Raw genomic sequence first — 23,885 nt, 5'->3', positions numbered from 1 at the left:
GAGCGAAACTACGGATAATGAATTTCGAAAGCTTGTTAAAATAAAACTTTAAAATTAAAAGATATTCTTGTTTAACCTTTACCCTGTTGCTGTTTGTTTTTGTTTTTTTCTGCTTTTTGTTGTTGTTTTTGGGGGCCCAAATCATGTTTTTCACATTTTTTAAATTTTAATTTTAAAGTTGAAAAACATTTCCAAAAATCAATATTTTTAAAAATTAACAAAAAAAATTTCAAAACTTCACAGATATGTACTTTCTAGTTTGTACTAAAATTTTTTAAAGAAAAAAAGGTTTTTTTTTTAAATCGAACTAGAAATTCGAAGCCCTTTGGGTTTCTGGAGTTTATTTTCAATCAGTTATTATTATATTTTTTGAATTGATTTGTTTTCTTTTTGGTTGAATTTTTAGTCCCACAAACACAGTATATGTCATATGCAATTTTCCAGCTTTACTAGTGGAGGGAGACCTTGAGTGCCCTTCTGTGCATTATTTCAGACACGAACTGGCACCCGAGTAGAACTACTGCCCTTCTGTATTTAGCTAGATGGATAGCTTCCTCACATGAAAGAATCTAAAGTCCCTGTCAGGATACAAACCAATAGCAGTGAACGGCAAGTGATTTGAAGTCAACGACCTAAACCACCAGGCCACGGATGCCACAAAAAAATTTAGTGTTACCACATTATAGGTAAAAAGGATAAACAGTTTCCTTTTGGACAGCATAACATCAGCTGATACAGCATCTTTCAGGGCTCTTGTTTGGTAAAATTGGGGGCAGAATATGGGCCCCAATACCCCATTAAATAGTGTGCTTTTTTTCCCCTAAAATTGAAAAAATTTCCCCTCTCTAAAATAATATTCAATGAGCCATAGATCAGGGATTACGTTTTTAAGTTGAATTTTGATACAAAATATCAAAGATGTATTTAATTCCATTTATTGTTGATAAATTTGCTTTCACTTGTTTTTAATGAACTAATTTTCTTCTGTTGAAATTCCCCCTTGAATGAAAAATATTTGAAAATCATGCAAAATCCCCCCCCCCCCCTTGCATGGACCCTGGCCCAAGTCTCAAAATGCTAATGAGAGCCCTGTCTTTAATGTAATTAGAAGCAGTATGTCATGTGAAACCAGTTTTGAAAAAAGCAAAAATTTAATTTAAAATGTTTCCCTAAACACTTAGTTCATAAAAAAAATTAACAAACATAAAAAATTGTAGAAAAATTTTAATTTTTGGTTTTAAAAAACCCGGCACAAAAATTTTTCTAGGGAAAAAGGGACAGGCTATTTTTTATTTGCCCCTTCAGTCAGGGACTTGCAAAAATACAGGAAAAGCAAGCCCATTTTTAAAGAGTACTGTACTTTTAAACTGACCAAATAAAATCATAATATTTAAAAAGCCCTAATTTTTATCAGTTTAAAAAGGTGATAAAAGAGAATAAAAATAAAGAATTGGTTTTTGGGTCCTTCGTAAAATTCATTACTAATTTTCTTAAATGCAAAAAAGAAACTCTTTAAAAATTTTTATCCTGAGAAATTTTTAAAATTTTGAAAGTATAGAATTTCTTTTAAATTCTTCTTAATGCATAACAAAAATGCTGAATTTTTGTTTTAAAATTTTTAAAATTTAATTTTAAACAATCACATTTATATCTTCAAATGGAATGTAGCTAAACATTACAAAATATTTTAATCCCCAAATAAAACACGATTTTATTTGTTTGAGCAGAAAAATATTTTCCCAATAATTTTTGGGGTTTTTTAAAAGATTAATGACATCAAAATTTTTTAAATTTTCCCTTTCACATTTAAAACTTTTGGGTCTATTTAAGTTTTTTAAAAACTACATTTGGCAATTTTTCCAAAATTTGGGAAGAAAAAAAAAAATTTTTTCAGGTTAACAATTTTTAAAGTATATTAAAAAAAGAAAGAAATATGTCCCAGGGCCAGTTAGACAATATGATGCTTTGACCTTATCTTACCATTCATATAAAATAAATAAAATGAATACTACCCCAAAGCCATAAAAAACGATTTTGTCAGAAAAATAACATCCCATCATTATTTTAAGGATTATGCTAAGATAACAAATAAAATGTTATATTAATTTGCTAAGCCAATCATTAATGCGTTATATAGCCTACATGAAAAAAAGTTATGATTTGTGTTGTCATGGCGGCTATTTCAGCATGCTCACCATTGATCATTTTCACGAAAACTGCCTTTCCTTTCTGATGACATGCTCAACTTCCTTCCTATTGTACTAATAGTGCCAGTACTTTCCTCTCTAGTAAATAAGGTGTACACAAAACAAAATATATTAATATTTACGTATAATATTATGTATATACATGTATGGTAAATGTAGATCAATTTTAATAATATATCTTATAAAATATATTATTGCCTTAGTGCAGCATCTGGATAACTCCTACTAAATTTAATTTGAGTTAATCCGTTACTGCACTAAGGTGATGATATATCCATGGTCAACTCAACACCCTCTTGCCATTTCAACCAGTTCACCTTTCCTATGAAATTTTCCCTTTTTAAATTGTCCTTGACCTTCATTTACACTTTTTTCTCTTTTTTCACAGATATTTGTTGACAATGTTTCAAAAATTTTTCAAAGTTTATGATGGAATAAAAACCCTAAAAAAAACCCAACACTTGAATATACCAGCATAATTAATTTGAAAATTATGCATTACAAACAATGAAGACATTTTAAAAATTTTTGGAATTTTGAAAACTTAAATATTGAGTTTCAAGGCCGTTTCAGGGTCAAGTACATATTTTAATCTGTCAAAAATGAAGTGAAGCTTTGTCTTGAGATACGCAATAACTATTAATGCAGTTTTCTAACAAGAGCGATCAGTAATCACATGTGTCGCCTCATGAAGGCAAATTTTCATGTTGGGACAATTTTGTGACAGACAGACAGACAGACAGACGGACAGTGCACAACTAGACTTGGTACTGATCATTTCCTGTAAAGTTTGGATAAAATTGCACCAGTAGTTTATGAGTAGTAGTCCGGACAAAGCTTTTGCGTATCTGGCAACACACAGAAAAAAACACCTTTTTATCAAAAAGGGCCATAACTCGGGCCAAAAATCATTCAACCGGAAAACCCGTGCAATATGCGCAAGGACTTGAGCTACAGATCAATCCTGTAAAGTTTCATTGAAATTGCATGAGTGGTATAAGAGAAAGTAGTCCGGAACAACTTTTAAAAATAAAAATTATTAAAGGGGCCATAACTCTGACAAAAATCATTGAACCGGAAAATGCTGACAATATGCACAACTAGACTTGGTACTGATCATTCCTGTAAAGTTTGGATGGAATTGCACCAGTAGTTTATGAGAAGTAGTCCGGACAAGCTTTTGTGTATCTGGCAACACACAGAAAAAGAAACACTTTTTATCAAAGGGCCATAACTCGGACAAAAATCATTCAACCGGAAAACCCGTGCAATATGCGCAAGGACTTGAGCTACAGATCAATCCTGTGAAGTTTCATTGAAATTGCATTAGTGGTATAAGAGAAGTAGTCCGGACAAACTTTAAAATTAAAAATTATTAAAGGGCCATAACTCTGACAAAAATCATTGAACCGGAAAATGCTGACAATATGCACAACTAGACTTGGTACTGATCATTCCTGTAAAGTTTGGATGAAATTGCACCAGTAGTTGATGAGGAGTAGTCCGGACAAGTTTTGTGACGGACGCACGGACAGACAGACAGACAGACAGACAGACGGACAGACAGACGACGGAGAAGTGATCCCTATATGTCGCCACTACTCCGTAGAGGCGACACAAAAATAGTGTAAAGACAGAAAACTGAAAGCCAAAATGGGTATAGTTTTTTTATGTAACTTTTAAACTAGTAGTATTTCAAATGTACCTTAAAACATGCAAAAAAAGAAGAATAGTAAATGATCAATTGTTTGAGCTCATAAGCCTACAGGATAATAAATGTTGATCAAAAACACACCTTGAAAATAAGCAATGTTAAAAAATCGTATTACATAGTAACCTTAGTGTAAATGCAAGTTAAATATCATTTATAAAAAACAAAATTGGCATTTAGATTTCAAATGAACACTTGTTAGCTTTATAAGAACACAAAACAAATTAACGAAAAACAAAACGTAGCTTAAGTAGTACACTTTGTTACATTATACAAACATTAAACAAACATGAGCATTGAAATTTAATGACCTCAAAGAACAATATAGTTATAACATCTTACAAAATATTTACAATTCAATAATAATTCTTACAAAATAAAATAAAGTTATAAAAGTAACAATAACCCACAATTACACAGTAATACTCAATATCTAAACCACAAGTTTCAAAATTTGAAAAATTTAGAGCCTGCAACAAAAACTGATCTGCTATTAATAATCCTTGAACATTGAAAACAGCTTTAATTTGGTTAATAAGGAATGTCAAACAAACATATTAATTTAATTAATTGATCTACATAATAAATTATAAGGTAAACAATTACACATGTTACATGTATTACATTTTTAGGAAACAAAAGCAGTGCATAAAAAAATAAATCACAAACAATGCATACATATTAATTTATATATTTTCTTTTTGAATCAATTAAAATGTTTAAGGGCAATTTTTTAAAAATAATCATTTTAAAACCAAAATCAAAAAGAAAAAACCCACATAAAACACACAAAAAAAAACCAAAAATTGTTAAGGATTGTACTGGGTTTTGTTTTACCCCTGGGGGAAGATCAGGGGCACCTTTTTCCTGTCCGGGAAAACATCAACATAAATAAATGCACCCTGTTTTGTGATTTGGTTTCAAAAGCCCATTTTTCCAAAAAAAAATTTTCCAATGTTTCTGAAAAAATTAAAACAAAAGCTCCCATAACTGGGGTGCTCAACTCTTTTTTAGTGCATGAAGTAAAAAAAAGGGGCCATATCTATGAAAAAAGGGTAACTTAGAATATAGGCCCTGTGAGAAAAAAAAATAAAAACCAAGGGGGGGAACCCCAAAGTGTTTTTAAAGAAGTTTTCGAACCATTCTCTTCAGTTGTTTTGGAGATTAGCAAAAGAAAACTTTACCAAAGTGTAACCCTGATGCCACTGCTAAGATAAGTACAATAACCCTCCATATTTTTTAAATAGTTGAGCTAATAGAACATACTTTTTAAGAAGCAAGTAAGGTACAAATGGTTTACAAGTACTTAAGAAAGAGCATCGACACGCGAGGCTAACTGCAAAAATATCAAAAACAAAGAAGATCAAAAAGACTAAACTGACGAAATTGTTATCTAATCTAGTTTCATCATTCTTTGAAAACCTAAAAAAAAACATTTGACAATATACTATCTTTATAATATACAATACATTTGCAGTGAGGGAGTTGTAATGAAAAAGCAACCAGTGTTGGATATTTAAGTACAAGAGATGAAAACCCAGATCATGACATAGTGACACATGATGACTATTGGATTGAATACAGTTTGAATAAGTCTGTAGCAGAACTGAATACCTCCATCAATGAATTTTATTCGTTTTTTTAATGAGTGTAGTCAATACAGGTTTTCACTGGTTCAGAAACAAAGCAAATATTATAGTTAGGCTTACTGTTAGGAAGAAATAGTTGAAAAAAAACTTTATAAAGCTTGAGTGATACTTAAACAAACAAAAACTGCAATATGCATAGAAATCATAGAACTCTAAATAATAAAGAACATAATATAACAAATAAGGTCTTGTATTAACTTTGTTTACTCATAGCACCATGCTATGTCTGCGAATAACCTTTCCCAAGTGCTTTAAAAACACAAAGTTGGACTTTATTCAACACAAAACTTTTAAAGACTATATTAAGGAGAAGCAGGGGGTTTTTACCCCGGAATAATCGGAAACCCCGGAGGAGTTTAGTTTTAAAAATCTGCTTATTATCCTGTTTTAATAATCAATAAGGGGGTTATAAAGTCTGCTCAAAATTTTGGATTTTAACCCAAGGGAAAGGTCAAGGTTTTAAACAATATAAAAAAGCAAAAAAATGACACCATTCAAAGGGGGCCGGTAAAACCCTTAAAGATTTGAGAATAAAAAATTTCAAACTTTTTCTAAAGTAAGGTGAATTACAATTTGAACCTTTTAAAAAACCAATATCAATTTAATTTGAGGGGCCCATTATTGGGGAAAAGGGAAGATAAAAAACCTACAGATTGCCCAAAATAAAGCAGCAAGAAATTACTGTTTTTTCCCCAACCCAAAGTGATTTTATCAAAAAACCAAAACTTTCCCCAAATCAGTCTATGTTTTCCCCCCAAACTCATTTCCATAAATTTTCCTGAAAAGGTGACGTGTTACAGCAGCTTACACTGTTTGGATCAATGCATCACAGCTTCATGAATATCTTTAGAAAACAAAATGCTGTTTGCAATTTTTCTCCTATTTAGTGACAAATTATGTTGTCAAGTGAAAACCAGAAGTAAATAAAAACTTAATTAAATGATATTTTCTGCTAACTTAACTTATACTTTTTTAATACCTTAATATTAAGGGTGGTTAACTACTGTAATATGAACTAACTTCAAAGTCAAATATAAAAAAAGGTGTTTTTATAAGATATTAATTCACAAACTTTTTAATTATGCATAATTATCATAATTGCATAGGTTGATTACGTTAAAAGCATGAAATTGTTATCGGCACTCATGTGATCGTTTCCAAGGCAACCTTGTATAGGGGTACCCGGAGAACGTCAAAACTGGAGAAATTTACCAGTCTCATGCGCCTTCTTTCTTTGGGTATTTTACCTATTAAAATTGCTGGTAACCTTGTGATAAACGCTCCATGACGTGAGGTGTCATGCTGACGTTATATTGTTATGAATTGAACTTTATCGCTTTAGAAACAAGCAAAAGAAACAAGCAATTATCATAGTATTGCAAGCAATCCATAAGTCCCCTACTGGTTAGAACCCCAGCAACATTCTGAAAGGCCATTGGCCATTCACTTATGTCTCTATTTTAAGTAAATTTGTTGAAAAAGTTCTTTTAAAGTGATCACAGGAAACAGTTTTTATGTACAGACAGACAAATGGAATGAAGGACACTCTAAAAGTTTTTTTTTTAAAATATAACATTTTTAAAAGCAAAATTCTTAAAAAGGAGATAACTCTTGAAATAAAGATGCAAGACGTCATACACGATGTGAGTGTAACAAGAACAATTAGTAATGAAGGTGTTGATAATGAGTGGTTATTTTGAATTTGAAGTAATAGAAAGTTAACAGAAAAAAAAAAAAATTTCATGAAAAGTTCAAGGGAGAAAATTCTGATAAATTTTGTGCTAGAGTTGCAAACCTTGTCACATATGATGTGGTTGCTGACTAGAAACTTAAATTTAAAGTTTGAAGAAAATACCTTAAGGAGTAAAGAACTTAAAGTGAAAAAAAAAACGTAAAAACTAGAATCAGAAATCTTGAAATTAAGTCTATTTATTGTCATTGCAACCAGAATTTTCAACATAGGAAGAAAAGAAAAGGATGTGCATAATTTCTAGACTGCCATCTATCCATATTTCAAGTTCATTAAAATATTTTCAGTACTTTTTGCGTTATCACTGGATCCAGGTTATGTGTAAAATTTGCCATATTTTCAGTCTATTTGTTGCCATAGCAACCAGAATTTTCAACATAGGAAGAAAAGAAAAAGACGTGCATAATCTCCATACTGCCATCTATCCATATACATTTGTATCAAGTTTCATAAAAATATTTTCATTACTTTTTGTGTTATCGCGGGATCCAGTTTTGTGGATGGACGGATGGATGGACGGACGGACTGACGGACAGTAAACCTAAAGTCCCCTCCAGTAAACCGGTAGGGGATATACTCGTATTAAAGCAGGTGCCTACGAACTTTCCGAACGACCCTCGTTCATTTAGTTATCTTCTTTCAGTGCTATAGATTTCCCTGAAAGAAAATTTACAAACATTTTACTGATTACCTTTATTAAAATGATAATGAAATTTAGCTCGATCTGCTTAAAATATGAAACAGCCAAAATATTATTTTAAGCAATTTTAATTCAAAAATGTTAAAATACAACAGCTAGGACAATAACTGGTGTCTACAAAGACTGTGCTGGAGAACAAGCATTGTCACTGGATGGGTAAACACAAGTCAGCCATTTGTCATTGCTTTCATTAGAGACTATAAATTTACATCACTGATACCAGCAAATATAACTTTATATCAGCTTAAAACAATATAGACCAAAACATATGAAACAATATAGACCAAAACATAATTATGCAAATTCAATGCTTCCAATGGACATAAATCATTATGTACAACCATAGTAATAATCAATTTTAATCAATTTACTAGGAAATATTGATAAAGCTGCATAGTTTTTTTCTAACCAAGCTGAAAACCAATTCTATGACCACCACTGTCTTTTACATGATTTTTATGCTAATTACAATCAACAGAATAACCATGATTCAGACTGAAAAAGCAGCAAATTGATAAAACCAAATCATGTCCTTTATAAGCCACTTAAAGCATCATACCAAACAAACTTCAGAGATAGCATGTTCATCATAAGGAGATACTGAGATATTTCTGATTATGAATTATCAAACTAGGAGCAGCGATCCATAATGATCCCACTTCAGACTGCGGATATACTAGTAACAAGAAAAATATTGAAATCAATAGCATTTTTGTATTGGCCAGGCAATCATTATATTGATTTTCCCTTCCTACTCATTGCACATGGACCTATCTCACAATGTCAGTTTTTACATTTTGAAATCCTACAATGATGTAATAGGTCTGTGACTGCTCTCTTTGAGAGCTAAACAACAAATATGTCAATTTGCCATATAAACAGAGTTCCTCTAAAGTTTGGTTAATGCACTTTATTGTAAGATGTATAGGAGCTTCATTGATCTTATATTATTGTTGCTGTAGAAATGTTTGCTGGTTAAGATAGAATTGGTATAAGAGGTGTATTAACAGAAGATTGCTTTATAGTCAATCCTGACTTGAAATGCAGTATTAAGACAAAATATTTGATTACTCACACATCAGAATTTTCCAAAATGCACATTTTTTCAGTTTTATCTCTAAGGATTCAGAGTTTGATCACTTAATTGAGGGAAAAATGATAAAATATAATCATAAAGAATTATCAATCTTCATAGCTTTCAGCAATTATGGCATAGACTGTTCATCTGTAACATATGTTGATTTAAGATAATGCAGAAACAAAGTGGATCACCAATCTACAAACTTTTCAAACAAATCAAATAAGTGACAAACTCTTCAATCCATGGATGCATAATTCATTGGTAACCTTTTCAGCCCAAATTGTTTAAGCAAGGAATTAGGCTGTTCTAAAGACAGTTATAGAATAGTATTCAACAGTCTTATGCAAAACCTTCAAAATTATGCCTCCCATGGACTTAAATCATTATGTACAACCATATTGATAATCAATTTTAATCAATTTACTAGGAAATATTAATGAAGCTGCATAACTTTTTTTAACCAAGCTGAAAAACAATTTCTGAAAGTTAATTTAAAGCAGTACTATTCCTCTGACTCAGCCTTAATTTGGGGTCCAAGTATCTTACTAAGATAAATCATACAGCAGCTTTAGCTATACAACTAATCTGACAAGTCTTAAATAAAATTCAATACTCACTCTGCCACTATTTTGTCTTAAAGGTCAAGCTATTTTCCACCTACTATTTTTATCCCAATTTAATGTCAGAAAGCATTTACTGAAAAGTCTAGCTGTCATAGCTTTTACATAATTATAGTGGAATCTGTCCAAAAGAAACTAACAAACATAATTATAGTTGCAGCTTAGATATACATATATGTTTGAAAACCTACAGGACAATATAACACACACAAAAAAAATTCAATTTTAAACATAATTTGGTCAACATAATTGCAGAGCAATTGTACATCGAGGCATACCAGCTGAGTCACAAAGCAATTCTAACAGTTGTATTATTCTTTTTTACATATATTATTATATACATATTAATCTACATAGCACAAATGCTCCTTGAATACATAATATTATATACATATAAAAATCTACATAGTATAGATGCTTCAGAAATAAACCAATTGATGTTCAAAAAAGCAAAAACAAAAAACAACAACAACAAGAAAAGGCATCAATGAATCATAGTTTTTGGCCTAGTTACAACATATATGTCTTTGTAATAAAGCAGATATTTCTACATTACTTGTCTAGAATACAGCTTAATAGATTATAAGATATGACTGCTGTTAATAACTTTCTATTCACCATTTATTTTAATGCTCTTCATTTATAAAATATGAAGAAAAATGTATGATGTAATGTACAACATATGGGAAGCTAAATGTAACACACATCTGATCACATGCTAAGTTATGTTTATTATTTTATATCTGGCACAGATAACCTGACAAGCTAATACATAAAAAACAACAGTGTAAATATTTCCTGATGAACATCAACATCACTTCAAGCCAACTTTCTAACACTTTGTACACTGCCGTACAATCACTGACTTTATTTGTATAAAAGAACCTCAATAAAATCTTTGGTCACATAATATTATTGGCGACGCCGGTGAGCGGCGTCGTCTTTTCTGGAATGCTTTTTATTTTGGCCTATGGAAGGAGCTGTTATTATTAGCAGTTAATTTCATGTTGTGTTAATTATATTTATTTTGATTCGTAAAAATCAAGTAAACAAATATGTTGTTATATTTGTATTTAATAACTTTATATAAAAAGCATGTGCATTGTGATATTATTTTCACGAAATTGCAGGCTCAGATTAACAGCTTGTTGTGTTTTGTAATGCAAATCAGTCTCTTTAACTTAAAGATATTGCACAATTCTTCCCTAGCCCAGCTGAAAAGAAAATGCAATAACTATGCATAAATTTATAGGTCAAACAAATAATTTCCTTGCAGGAAATAATGTCACTTTTAATGTTATAAAATTTCAATTTCAAACCCATAAACAAATTTAATTTATCAAAATTTTACCCTATTGACATAGGACATCTCAGAAAACACTATAAAAGATTATTTATATTACCAAATATTTTTGAATGTGTGATGAATATATGTGAAAGTAATTATGAATCTGGAAGGCTGAAATTTTTAAAATGAAAGCCAAAACAAATAACATTTATATCACTGCTTATATTTTAATATCTCTAACTTATTCAAATAACAAGTATATCTTTATACTTTACCACAAGCTCTAACTGATGCTCATTAAATATGTTCATAAAAACAAAAGACAACAAATATATAGCAGACACAATTTTTTTGATAAACTTAAAAAAGTTACAAGAGCCATCAGCAAGCAGGGCTAAGCTCGACTTTCTCTTACTTACAATCATTTGTTAAACAGAACATAAATGATAACAGGCCTCGACATTAGCGGTGGTCCGTTGGTCCGAGACCACTTGATTTTGGCAAGGACCACCTAATTTTAAAACCCACTGGTCCGTCGGACCACTTGAATTTTCTGGTTGATGCAAGGCTCATTTGGGAGAATGGCGATTTGGTCAAAAACATGTTATATAATTTTGTTTAAAATCTATGTCCTATGTACAGTACTGGACACGCGAAACCCGCAAAAGTCGCGTAATGCCGCGAGTGTAGTCTATGTCGCGACGGGACACTTCGCGGTAAAACATCGCCGCGTGCAAGTTCGCCGAATTTCGTGGCGGGTCACGAAAAATCGCCGCGATGTATCGCCGTAATTTACGGCGAATCTTCAGCAATAATTGTATTAGAAAGTACTACTTGGTCCTTAATTCCCGTGGTCTTTAATTTTGAAAACTTTAAAAAAAATCTTGTAAACGTCTTGTATATTTATAAATATTTAGCATTTGAACATGTACAGCGTATACATTTTGTATATTAAAACAAAGCAATCAGGTGCTGGTGAAAATTAGTTAACAATAAAACGAGATTGAAATTACAAAAGGTAATTGGTACTACATCAAAGAACGCACGATAACAAATTGTCCAATTGTTATTTTGATAATAATACAAATGTAATTAAAATCCATTGTTTACTTTCGCACATATTCTATTTTTAGAACAATGCAAAGCGACATTTAGCACCGATTCACAGGTGTAACTAATTATTACGTCTAATACGCTAATTATGATTGTTGAAAATTGTAAAAGTTTTATCACTTAAATTGACATTCTTTACCTTCAATTTCACGAGTAAAAAATGCCAGGTGCATGAGTAGGTGATGAGTAGCAAGATGCAAATCAGATTTTTTTTATTCCCGCCAAATCAGCCAGGGCATTTGACCCAAAAAATTCCCTCGAAAACAAAAATAAAATCGGAGTTAAATCACACATTTAATATGTAAAGTAACGAGTGATCATTCATGAGGGCATTCTGTGCATAAAATTAGGGTGTTACTATTTAAAGTATTTACATAAATAGCGACCAACCAGGGAAGGATATTTTCCTTACGTCACGCAGTACTGCATGCGCGCGGCAATTAAGTTGAATTAACTAATAATAGCACGTATCAAATTAAGGTGTGGAAACGGGATTAAAAATTTTTTTTCAAATTAATGAATATTTGTAAAGCATTTATATGGTCACTAGTTTACCATGTGGTAATTTTAATGTGCTTTGGGGTACATGTTCGTTTGTTTATGACTGACGACACTGATTAAATACTATAAGCCCATGCAATAAAACATTTCTGGTAGAAGCGTGGTCATAAAATTGACCGAAAAAAATATCCTTTCATATGCATTATTGTTTTGATAGCAGACACAAGTATTGCACAATATCTTCAAGATCATTAAAATGTAAATAAAATATCACAATCAAAATGCACTTACGATTAATAATATGTCAATAATTGACACAATCAATATCCAACATTTTTTTACTTGAGCAATAATTAATATGTGTAATCATTCCTTGACAAAAAGAAATGACAGTTTTTTCTGATATGTAAAAAAGAGGTGGAAGTCAATTGAGTGTCGGCATTTCTTTGATGATTCGGCAACAACTACAGGTGTGTAAACATCAAAGATTCACAGATTCTTCAGAAGAGCCGACCAGTCATTTGTCAGAGGTCATTTCGTGTGTAAATTTTGAATTTATTATTTAACAATGGAAACATTATATTCCTTTTATTTATGGATGCTTCTTTTTGCGCGAGTGTTTTTGTGTCTTTTAGCGCTATGGAATTTCAACAATCGGCGATAATTTTCGGTAACTAACAATTAAATATTTTAACATTTTTAAAACAGGGGTGCAAATATCCGCCATTCAGAAATTATAGCAGACAAATCTTGCGTGTGTTATTTTTTACAAACGTGTAATAAATTGAGTAATGATCACCCGAGAGAACGAAATGTCCCGGTGATCCACTACATTTAGAAATGAACAAGTTAATGTCGTATCAATTATGTATCTTTTTATGTAACTAAATATCTTTTTACACATATATTATATTTATATCTCTACTTTAAACTCAATATGTACCCCCCCCCCCTAAAAATAGTTTTACACGTGTACATGCACACTATTTACCTGCAGATGGAGCCGCATACTTGTACTGCGTCGCATTTATACTTTGAGGTCATGATTCCGCCATTCACGGAAAGTTTTTAACGGTGTTATTTGATTTCGCCGTGGTTATTTATATATTTGCTGTTGGCATCAAAGATAAATAGAGAAAGGGCATTTTAGCAAATTACAAGATTTTCTTGATACAACTTCATGTAGATCTACTAATTAATTTTCGTACTTGTACATGTATATCTGGTTTCAAGTTCACAGACTACACTTATAAATAGATCTACATTTATTATACAAATGAACATGTATTATTCCCCGCGAATCGCGGCAAATGTTCACGGCAAAATCGCCGCGAGTTGAATTCGCGGCGATTGTCTCAAGTTGCCGCGAATTCGCTCGCGTTATAAAGCATGAGAGTTCGCCGCGAATACGCGAATTGTGCGGGTTTCGCGTGTCCAGTACTGTACATGTATATGGTTCATTAATCTCTGATTAGTTAAAGAAGTTCTCAAGTCATCAATAACTTTCATTTTAAGTCGCTAAAATTTTGTTTATGCAAGTTAAAAGAGTTAAGAGTTTGTGATATAAATTTAGGTACAAAATTCATTCAAATGGTGCTAGTAATTATGCATCGTCTGATAACCACGCCGGAACCATTAACATTTATGTTATGTTACATGTTAATCAACCGTGAGTATCGGATGATGGTAATTATATGATATCGGATAAACTTAAATTTCAGATACTTGAATAACGGCAGCAAACGAAAGGAAATGGAAAAAATACATCTAGTGATTCTATGCTATTTATCTTTATTTTAACTGTTTAATGATAAGAGATCTGTTTCTTCTAGAGTTAAAATTATTTTAAAAGGTTAAAAATACCCAATGTCAAAAATGAATGTCAACCAACAAGCAACAGGGAGGTAAAATTCTGTATTATAAATCTGTGAGAAAAATAAGATAAGTTATAGTAAATAATAACGTTGTCATTATTTAAATAATTTAGATATTTCCTTGTTTCCAAAGACAAACAAGATTGCATTTGAGAAAAATGCTATGCCACCGCATGGTTCAAATTTCATAGCTGTGCATCAACCTTCAGACAAAAATATGTTGTTTTTTTTTCACTATATGTACATAATGAAAATCAATGACCCCTGGGGCGGAACCAATTTTGACCCCAGGGCTATAATTTGAACAATCTTGCTAGAGGTTAACTACACAATGTTTCATGCAAAATATCTTAACTCTATCCTTTGTAAATTTAGAGAAGATGATCTTTTAAGTTTTAACTATATACATATAAGATAAACCTATGGCTCCCAGGGGCGGGGCTAATTTTGACACAAGAGGCAAAATTTGAACAACTTTGGTAGAGTACCTTTAGATGATATCATTTAACAAATATTAAAGCTCTAAGCCTTGTACCTTCAGTCAATAAGATTTTTTTATCTTTTACTATGTGTATAAAAAGTTATATTGAAATCAATGACCCCCATGGCGGGGGCAAATGTAACCCCAGGGCTATAATTTTAACAATCTTGCTAGAGGTTTACAACACAATGTTTCATGCAAGATATCTAACCTCTAGCATTTGTCAATTGCTAGAATTTTTTTTTTAAGTTTTACTATATACATATAAGGAAAACCAATGACCCCTGGGGCGGGGCCGATTTTGACCCCAGGGCTATAATTTGGACAATCTGGGTAGAGGTCTACCAGACAATGCCTTATGCAAAATATCTAAGCTCTAGACCTTTTGGGTCTTTACAAGAAGGTGTTTTAAGTTTTTACTATATGTACATATAACGAAAATCAATGACCCCGGGGCGGGGCCGATTTTGACCCAAGGGCTATAATTTGAACAATCTTGGTAAGGGTCTACCAGATGATGCCTTATGCAAAATATCTAAGCTCTAGGCCTTTTAGGTTTTTACAAGAAGGTATTTAAAGTTTTTACTATATGTACATAGTGAAAATCAATGACCCCCGGGGCGGGGCCAATTTTGACCCCAGGGCTATAATTTGAACAATCTTGTTAGAGGTCAACCAGACAATGCCTTATGCAAAATATCTAAGCTCTAGGCCTTTTGGGTCTTTACAAGAAGATTTTTTAAATTTATTCTTATAATTCCTTTTGGTTGCCATGGCAACCAGATTTCTGCATGGAATGAAATTCTTTGAACAACTTTGGAAGCCCTTCACCCAAGGAACAATCCTGCCAAGTTTGGTTGAAATTGGACTAGTAGTTTTTCACAAGAAGATTTTTTAAGTTCACTATATAATCTATATAACACACACACAAACACACAAACACACACACACACACAGGTGAATCGCTATATGCCACCGCATCGCAGATTGCGGTGGCATAAAAATAAAATAATTTATTAGTTCCATTTAAAATGTTAGTCTGTAAAAGATGCTATGTTATTATCATGATTATAAGACGTACCGCGTATCAGCAATGAATATTTGAATAACAGTAAGAAAATAACAGACACAAATTGCTTCACTATTCCCTAACTTGAGTTGAAAGAGCAATCACTTTAATATAAAAGTTAACATAAATAAAAGCTCTGTTGTGTATTTTTGACTGAGATAAAAACAAATAAACAAATAACTCTACCATTAAATACCTACTGACTTGCTCTACCTTTTCTGATTAGATGAAAAATATATATCTAAAATATCTGTTTTCTTTAAAGATTAATAATACATCTTTGTCATAAAGTTTAAACACTTTTTTCTACATTTGCAGTAAAAAGATATAGTAATGATAACTGACCACCTGACTTCTGGAAGGACCACCTAACTTTCAAATCTAGTGGTCCGGCGTACCACCTGCTAAAAAAGTTAGTGTCGAGGCCTGGATAAATTTCATATCTGACCTTGATAATCAAGGTCATTAGTGAATTTTTAACATGTTGGCATAATGTCATTAGTTGGTTTTTTTTTCTGAGCAGAATCATATCTACAGGTTGGAGACCATCAACCGGACACTTTTCGAACATTTTTCATACAGGTTTTTTCAATTTCGAAATTAGATACATGTACCTGAAAATTTAACACAATATGGACAGGTTCTTGCATTTTTAAGGGCTGGTTTGAAATTATTTCTGATTATGTTGACACTTGCATTTGAGGACCATGGAGGGGGTATCAAAATTTGCCGGAATTGTCCTCACTACAATAGTATGGGTCCAAACAGATATGATTTTATTATCCAGATAGCAGCTCTTTTTTTTATTTTTTACATAATATGAAATATTCCACCAGTCAGAAGCTGAAATTTTGGATATTCTATTGTTCACTCTGCAAATGATCATAGCTATAATACAACATATCTGTTTTGACATTGTAAGATATTTTGTATCAGTATGAATTAAATATTAATGGCAAAGTCAAAGGAAATCAATAACTTGACCTAAAGGTCACTTTATATTTCAAGGTCATTTCTTCAATGATTCATCTATTCTGCTGGCCTTGTCAGTTCAAGTTTGAATCAAATTCATAATAGGCCTTGTACAAAGCACTGTTGTGTTGAAGTATAAAGAAAAAAACATTATCTTTTTTAAATTTTTTTTCTTTGAAATAATATCCACCCTAAAATATCTTATCAATTTTTAAGTCATGCTAATCAAACATTCATGTATATATATGGATTGTGACCCCTCTTGTGAAAAAATCCTGGAACCATACCTGTATATTTTGTATGACTTCTGAACACATTTAGTGTACTCTACAGGAGCTTATCACAACAAAGGAATATAGAATGCCAGCAAGGTGAATGAACCATGGAGAATCTTGTTAGGACAATGACATTGATGTCATGTATTATCAACAAAGGTAGAGTTTTTAAGTGTCTGTCACACTTTAAACTTAACCCCTAAACTTAACTTAATGCTATTTTAACAAATTTGAAAGATCATATTAAAAATAAAAGAATTATAAACATAGTTACAGTTCTTGTACAGCATTATATATATTAAAATGTGCACTACATGTATATATCTAATTAAATCTTGTATCAACACACTGCACATAAATGCATCCTTGGAGAGTAATTAAAATACCCTTAAGCCATAGTCAAGTTTATTTCTAAATTTGAAGTTGAGTTATAAATGCATTTTCTGTATAGTAAATTAAAACAAGAAAAAAAACCCTTTTACAATTTGCTAAAAAATTTACATAGTTCTGTGCTTGGGTCACCAATATTTAAGGTACCACACCAATTTAAGAGCATATGAAAGATTTGATTAAATAAACTGATTAAGTTAAGCTGCCAAAACAAGTAATCTTGAAGTAAATGCCAAAACTACAAGTTTCTCTATAAGAAACAGCTAATTTCTTATCATAAATGCACAGACAATCTGTTTGTGCAGAAGTGGACAAATCACTCCAAGTATTTTCAATATATTTCAAATCTCTAGGGGGAAATATGTCTTCACCACAATTCTCTTTTACTCAGCTTTATGTCTTATTTAAAATTTATTGCCAGGGAAAAAAATGGAACAACTTACGATTGCATCCTAGGTCATGTACTGTCAGAATTGTAAAATGGCTATGCTTGAGGTCACCCTGCAATAAAAACAACACAGATTTTTAATCATACAAATGATAGAAGGTTTGTCTAAAAAATATTTTGACTTTCCCTAAGGCAACAGTAAACAAGAAAAATATTACATACATTCGTATGTAATATAGGTACGATTGCATACTACTTTTTGTGAAGACTTTATGTTTGCTGAATTAAAGGTGTAATGTAAAATGAAGAAACATGTCATGAGATATTTTATATCTTTAAACATTTTCATGGAATGTAACTAATGTATCATCATATTAAAGTTGCATGCTTTCAGATGAGAAAAATGATTTCAAGAAAATCAAAATATGAAAAGAAAATTCACGGTCAATTGACTGCTTTGAAGCATAATCACAAAATAAAATTACAGGAAATTAAAAAACCTTTTTAATACACTTAAGGTAGAATTTCATTGTAAATCATAGTCACAGATTTGAGATATTATTATTTATTCATATTAACATCATTATTGGTTTTATATTGATAAAAAAACGAAAGACACAGTTTGTAAATATTTATTACAATAAAATATGAAAAAGGTATTTTCCATCCTATGCGACGCGCCAAGGTTAGCTATAATTAAAATTCCCGCGCAAAGTCGCAGTGGTGCTTGGGATAATCACTTGATACTGTAAATGGCAGCCATTTTACGATACGAAAATGCCTGGCCCTCCTCGGACAGTTTATCCTGCCGAAAAGTAAGAAAAAATACTTGCAATTCAAAGTTTGTTTGCTACATAAAGATTATCGATTTACTCTTTGCACACTTTTTCTCTGCCTGATTGTAATAATATTGATGTGTTTTCATTGGCTTAAACCATCACGTTATCAATACACATAAAGGTGTGAACTTATTTCGTGTTCATTAAAATTATTCCGTTAATAGACATATAACAATCTTATTTACAAATGAACTGATAAAACAATAATACCAGAAGCATTTAAGATAATAACAATCATTGGAAAAAAATAAATGCATATAAATTTTAAATTTGTGTATGACAACTCACCCCCTAAACAAAACATAATAGACTCAACCAAAACAAGCGCCTGCTTCTTCACCTAACTATGTAGTTGCATGACCATGATTAGCAATACAGTAGCAAACCAAATCTAAGAGATAAACCTACTGTAAAAATAATACTATGACCACAGCAGATTTCGTACAGAAAAGCATCTGCAACCATCAAGCACATTTTGGGTCATTTCTGTTACATTCAGACAATAAGTTTTTCATGATAAAATGAATATCTGCCATAAAAATGAGAATCCTATTTACAGTCAGTGAAAATTAATATGCCTAAACTTAAAGTAGTGATTTAAAAAATTTATGCATTTTAATGTTCTTGTAAACATTTCATAACATTAACAAGATTGCATTTACTTTTTTATTCAATACTACAGTTTATTTCTATTAATTCACACATCTGTAGATAGTCTATATAATTAAACAACTGCTGACTGATGCAGAACATGGCAAAATCAATCTCAACTTTTACTTCACTGATAGACAGTTACTTCACTGATAGACAGTTTCACATGTATCATTTTAATTGTAATCATGCAAACTTGGCACCTATACTTCAGCAATGAAATCATTATCTATTCCTAAAGAAAATATACACCCCTAAGCCTTGACCTTCGATAAATTATTTACCATCTCAAAACTGTAACATTATAAAAGGTGTTTACTCAATTGTATCTATAGTGCACATTTATCTGCACATTTTAATGATATGAATATCATTAACATTAATGCTATCTAGAAAATGGCTTAATTCACGTATTCAGTATCTTAGTAGAGGCAGTGTAATAAATAAAATAGGAAAATTCCTTTGATGGCAATAAAAATAACAGTACAAGTTTAATGCTTACGTGCTTTGACACACATTTTTCATCTGATATTCCAAAAAACATGATTGCATGTTCATTGTACACAAAAATATACATTAATTCTATGCTATTAAATCTTAAAAATGAACAGTACAATGATTTTAATTTCTGATAAATATGACATATAAATATTTTGAAAAAACATTATAACATAATAAAAGACTTAAAGCAGCACGCCTCCAGATATGTCCTAATTTTCATGAATATTTTGAAAATGTACTAAAAAATAAAATATTGTTAGGTGAACAAAGAATGTAATTGACACATTGCAATCGGCACTTAAAATCCACATAAATTACCAAAAAGAGGTCAAAATATGCAAAAATAGCCCCTACTGCGTTACTAACGCAGTAGAAATATGGTGATAAATACTGCAAAAATTAGTCATTAATTGCACACAAGATATAAATTATCACTTGAATCTTTAATATTTTTACTTTTCTTAAAATCTTAGTACATATTCCCCAAGTTTAATTTTCTTGAAATATTTTGGCTAGTCCGGAGGCATGCAGCTTTAAAGCTAAACAGCTTTTGTTGTTTGTTATTTTTTTTTTTTGTTGTTGTTTATTTAGTATTCAGTGTGTGTGTGTAGGGTGGGGGTATTTACAAGATTTTATAAAGCTTCAACTTATTCCTGGCCCATTTTGGGAGTTGAATAAAACTAACCAGAAACACAGGCATGCAAAAAATGAGGTTAACTCATCCTAAAATTGGTCACTTGATCAATCCAAAACTAGGTCAATACAAACAACACAGCTTATCCTGTAAGATCTATTCAGGTACAATGTCAACAAATCTCTTATTCAAAGGATATTTTATGCAAATGGTATTTACATCCAGTTTTCAAATACAGTGTCATTGTTCAAGGTCAAATTGATAAAGAAGATATGAAAATAGAAATTTTAGAGTATTTTGATAAAGAAGATATGAAAAAAGAAATTTTAGAGTATTTAACTTGTCTTTTAAGATTATATGACTTTATGTCATGAGCCATAAATAAACATCGATTTTTTTTTTAATTAGATAAAAGGCATGAACTTCCTGGCTTTTATAAGCAACATATTCTCTTACAATTAAAAGTTAACTTGAGAAAACTGTTATTTTCTTATATTTGTAAACTAGACTTTCCAGTAATGTACATTTTTTTTGTGCCTTGGAAGTTGGATATCAGGTATACTTTCCAATTAGGTTGTATGATTCTTAATTTACTCTAATTAGAAAGGAATATAAATAGCATCAGTCAATATTGTCATTCTGGTGATTGTCAAATACAAATATCCACAGCTGACTGTATAAGACTGAAAAGCAAAGGTCTGTGAATTTTTGGCTCAGAGAAAAAAACACCTAAAAAATGGAACAATAAAACAAAAGTAAATCTTTTTTATTACTATTATAATTTCATATTTTACCGGACTGTTTCTATAAGTAAAATAGCACCTAAATAATAATTTCTATGATAGTAAAATGAAAATGAAGCAAATATGGTCATCACCATAGAGCTTGTTTATCAATACTGGGCAGTGGGCAATTCTAAAAAAAATATTTATGACCATACAAGTCATGTTAATTTTTTCTTTATTTATAACATACATTTATAAGCTTTTTAAATGTTGGTGTTTGCAATTCATTTTTTAATAAATATTTTTTTATTATTTTACTTTAATTCAAATTTCAGAAATATTATAATGTAACATAATATCAAATGAATTTTCATAGTTGCGCAGATTTAAATGTCACCTTGGTAGTTATTTGAAGGACAATGTTTAGTGATAAATGTCCATCATATATATATATCTGGTGGATAGACAAAGCTTTAGGCTAAATTTGGTATTAAACAAATTTGTACTTGCATGCCTTGTCACTTAATATCAGGGAAGTGGGTCAGGCTTTGCATTTTGTTTACAAAGTAAAGGGAAAATTATTTTTCTTCACCAGCAATCAGATATTTTTATTAATTGTATTGAATACATATAAAATAAACTGTTGGTTATTGTTTTATCTATCTTTTTTATATAATTATATTGTTTTGCTTTTTTCTCTTTTTTTTGACAAAAAACAAACTTCTATTTTAAAAATATAGTTTTTGTTAGCCGCATTAAAAAAATTAAAATCTTTTCAAAATGCAAAAGCCTCACAGTGATTTGACTGGTAACTGGTATTGGGTTTTTTCTCACTAAATTTATAAAATCGGGAAATCATGTTTACTTGTGTCAAATAAAAACATATTTTAAATTTTCACAGCCCCATTTAAATTTAAAACGTTATAAAATTTAAAAATATGTGAACTTTAAAATTATAAAAAAATTTTAATTTAAATTTGGGGAATTTTTTTTTAAAACGGGAAAAATTTAAAATTGGATTTAAGTTTTGGGAGTCAAAAAGGGGTCTGACCTTTGATGATACTGAAAAGCCTGAAAAATTACAAAACAATACTAGTTAGTAACAACTATAAGAAAAGACTGATCAATTCATCACACTGAAAATTGTTTAAATTAAAATGAAATAATATATGGGTAATATCTCAATGCCACACAATCAAATTCCTTGCATGTTAAATAGACAGCTCTTCAAATGCTCATTAAAATTAAAAAGTGGTTGTTTTTAACATGTATTCTGCTTAAACATATACATGTATATATTTTACAGCTGCTTTTAAAGTTAAATCTGGCAGAAACATTATTCATGCATTATTTTTAGTGCACTAAAATTAAAAGTAGCTATTAAAAGTAGCTATGTATTAGTCACTACTTATACATGAAAAAAATCATTCATATTTTTCCCTCATTTTTTTTATTTTATATCTTTTTGTATTTAAGTGATTTTTCCTATTATTTTTTATATTAAGTGTACAAAGTAGTGATATAAATTATACCAACGTCAATTAGAACAAAATTAATGATCTCAGCTCTAAAAAAAAAATGCAAATTCATGCAGTTTTTCATTGCAGAAATAAAACCATGACAAAAAAACTGACTTTTTCTTTTAACATCTATAGCCTCCTTATAACCCATTGGATCACCAACCTTCAATAAGGAAAAATGTTTACAAAATAAAAAATATCTTTTTTTTTCATGATCGTAAGCGACCAAAAAAGATACAGAGGCAGGTTATTCAAGGACAACTTTATTTCACACTTACCTGAATATAAACGTTGTATTTGCTGACTCTAGGAGCCGATATTTCTCTGTGCTGAAATACATTTCAAACATACGGTTATTTGTATCACCAAAGACACTAACTACATCCAAAATTTCGATAATCTGATAAAAGAACAAAATTATTTTAAAAATAATTTCTAGTTTTCAACGATTATTCCAGCATGGCAATCGCGAAATATGTTAAAATTGATAATTTAGAATGCTAATAAATTGTTTCACCTCTAAAGTTGCACCAGACATTCTTAAACTTTGCTTTCAGGCCTTATAATTATTTCCCAAATTTGTAAACAAAATTCAGCGTCCCAATATTGACGTAAAATATTCGGTATTTTCCGTAAAGCTACGTCAGTTTCCGCTTACCGGAGTGTCAAAGATGATGTTATTATAATTTCTTATGCATATTCATTTATTTTTATAAATAAATAAGAATTTGACTGAAATTTAGTATTTAAAATTTGTTTGATTGTTTGCTATTTTTTTTTAAATAACTTTGTTTATTTTCCCATCAGGCATCAACCATTATGGCTGACCTGATTAAGATTTTAAAAGTTTAATGGTTTATTAAAAAATATATTACGAATAAACCCGGTGAACTATTCCCCATGAAATCACCTTCATTTATTGTTAAACGCCTAATGTGGACATAAT

The 23,885-nt window shown here is 30.7% G+C and overlaps 1 protein-coding gene and 1 long non-coding RNA gene across 3 annotated transcripts in view; both read right to left on the bottom strand.

Annotated features, from left to right (window-relative positions):
• LOC132716370 (uncharacterized protein ZK1073.1-like) overlaps positions 1-2,331 on the bottom strand; it is a 63,529-nt gene extending 61,198 nt beyond the window's left edge. The window contains exon 1 of one of the 2 annotated variants that reach the window (XM_060699632.1): positions 2,196-2,331. In XM_060699632.1, the coding sequence (XP_060555615.1) occupies positions 2,196-2,239 (44 nt within the window). In that variant the 5' untranslated portion in view covers positions 2,240-2,331. The remainder of the gene's footprint in view (positions 1-2,195) is intronic. The other variant, XM_060699633.1, reaches the window with a different exon arrangement.
• Positions 2,332-18,124: 15,793 nt separating this feature from the next.
• On the bottom strand, positions 18,125-23,611 carry LOC132716371 (uncharacterized). Its single transcript, XR_009623797.1, has 3 exons — positions 23,457-23,611; positions 23,218-23,268; positions 18,125-18,182 (listed from the first exon to the last, which is right to left on the bottom strand). It is a non-coding gene; the product is annotated as an uncharacterized LOC132716371 (long non-coding RNA).
• Between the last annotated feature and the right edge of the window lie 274 nt (positions 23,612-23,885).

Source organism: Ruditapes philippinarum, unplaced genomic scaffold (genome assembly GCF_026571515.1).
Source record: "Ruditapes philippinarum isolate M1 unplaced genomic scaffold, ASM2657151v2 ctg1776_1_1_1_1, whole genome shotgun sequence".
Taxonomy (NCBI): Eukaryota; Metazoa; Mollusca; class Bivalvia; order Venerida; family Veneridae; genus Ruditapes; species Ruditapes philippinarum.
Note: the sequence above shows the minus strand (reverse complement) of the source record. Positions and strands in the feature narration are given on the sequence as shown.